General features: G+C 35.6%; 1 protein-coding gene across 1 annotated transcript; it reads right to left on the bottom strand.

Moving 5' to 3' along the window:
- Positions 1–315: 315 nt before the first annotated feature.
- LOC129250556 (probable fatty acid-binding protein) lies at positions 316–759 on the bottom strand. Its single transcript, XM_054890176.1, has one exon. It carries the CDS (start codon positions 736–738, stop codon positions 316–318), a length of 423 nt encoding a protein of 140 aa, XP_054746151.1. The 5' UTR covers positions 739–759.
- Positions 760–1,358: the final 599 nt, after the last annotated feature.

The following is a 1,358-nucleotide window of genomic DNA, read 5'->3' as shown; positions in this document are numbered from 1 at the left end:
AATATTTATCATAGCATGTGTGAACAATTTGGTGCGCGTCGTTAATAATATTGAGAATTATTTCACTTTAATTAGCAGCCTAATCACATAAAAATAGTTAATTGTTACCTAATAACAACTTCATACTTTTAATTACATTATTTTATGCATTAATCAGCAAATAATTAGTCATAAACAAAATTGGGATATTCACAATCCAAAATATATATATAAGTATATATAAAGTACAATGTATGCTGTATGATAGTTAGTTTTTCAATCATTACTTTATTGCAAGAAGTGGCATTTTTTATTTTAAATTACTTTAGCTTTTTGTTACTGTTGTTTTGAACTTCGCATGTAGCGCACTGCCTTGTAGACTCTGACGGACTTCACGTCGTTGAAGGTGAGAGTAGTCACTAGCTCGGAGTTAGTGAATTCACGAATAATGGTCGATGGTTTGTCACCCTTCTGTTCTTGCACCAATTTGTTGCCATCCAGAGTGAAGACGCTCTTCACTTTGCGACCATCAAGTGTCTCTTCATCGAATTCCTCGCCCAGCTTGAAGTTGACCGTGGTTGTCTTGAAGGTTGAGGTAGTGGTGAAAGAGTAATTATCACCATCCTTCTTCAGTTCAACGGTGGGGCTGATACTGTTAAACATTTTGCCTAGAACCATGCCGACACCCAATTCCTTCATGTATTCGTCGAAGTTTTCACTCTTTTCTAATTTGTATTTCTTTCCTTCCCAGACAGCCATTTTTACTAATGATTTATTTAGCGTTTAGGATCGTCCGTAGGATCGTCCGCAGGATCGCCATGTAAGGTACAAGTGATGTAGAGTGCTTTTAGTGATGGTATCGAAGATCGTCATGTAAATGAGCGAAACAGGATCATCGAAATAAAAGAATTACTAATTCACGGAAGAGCTTTAGGGCAAACCTGCCGACTAAAGATTCCTTTAAAAATAAAAGAAGATTTTTAGAGTTAGGGCAAACGACTGCCTTCCAACTATTAGGAGTGAGCTGTGTGAGCTGCTAGAGCTGACTGAGCTGACTTCTGATAGAATGGCTTTATTTTTATACTTTCTTTTTGCCTTGTCATCAATATACATAATTACAATCAAACATTTGTTGCAAGTAAAAATCAATAACAAAATTGTAAACTCTTAAAATACCATACAATTAAAATTCTGCTTAGGTTGACTTAAATTTTGTTTAGGTTAACCTACTTCACAATGAGTTATGGCTTTGCTTTGGAGTGGGGTATCGTGTGACAAAAAGTGCATTTGGTGTGTGCCATGTGTTTACTTATGTTTCGGGTTTCAAAGAAAAGGGCAAAGAGTTTATGTTATTGAAATTGGAAAAGAATTGTGTCGTT

This window comes from Anastrepha obliqua, chromosome 6 (assembly GCF_027943255.1).
Source record: "Anastrepha obliqua isolate idAnaObli1 chromosome 6, idAnaObli1_1.0, whole genome shotgun sequence".
Classification (NCBI taxonomy): Eukaryota; Metazoa; Arthropoda; class Insecta; order Diptera; family Tephritidae; genus Anastrepha; species Anastrepha obliqua.
This window is presented reverse-complemented; position numbering and strand designations above follow the sequence as displayed.

Bases quoted from the DNA above. Each gene is read 5' to 3' on its own strand.
- LOC129250556 (XM_054890176.1), bottom strand. From the start codon at position 738: ATGGCTGTCTGGGAAGGAAAGAAATACAAATTAGAAAAGAGTGAAAAC.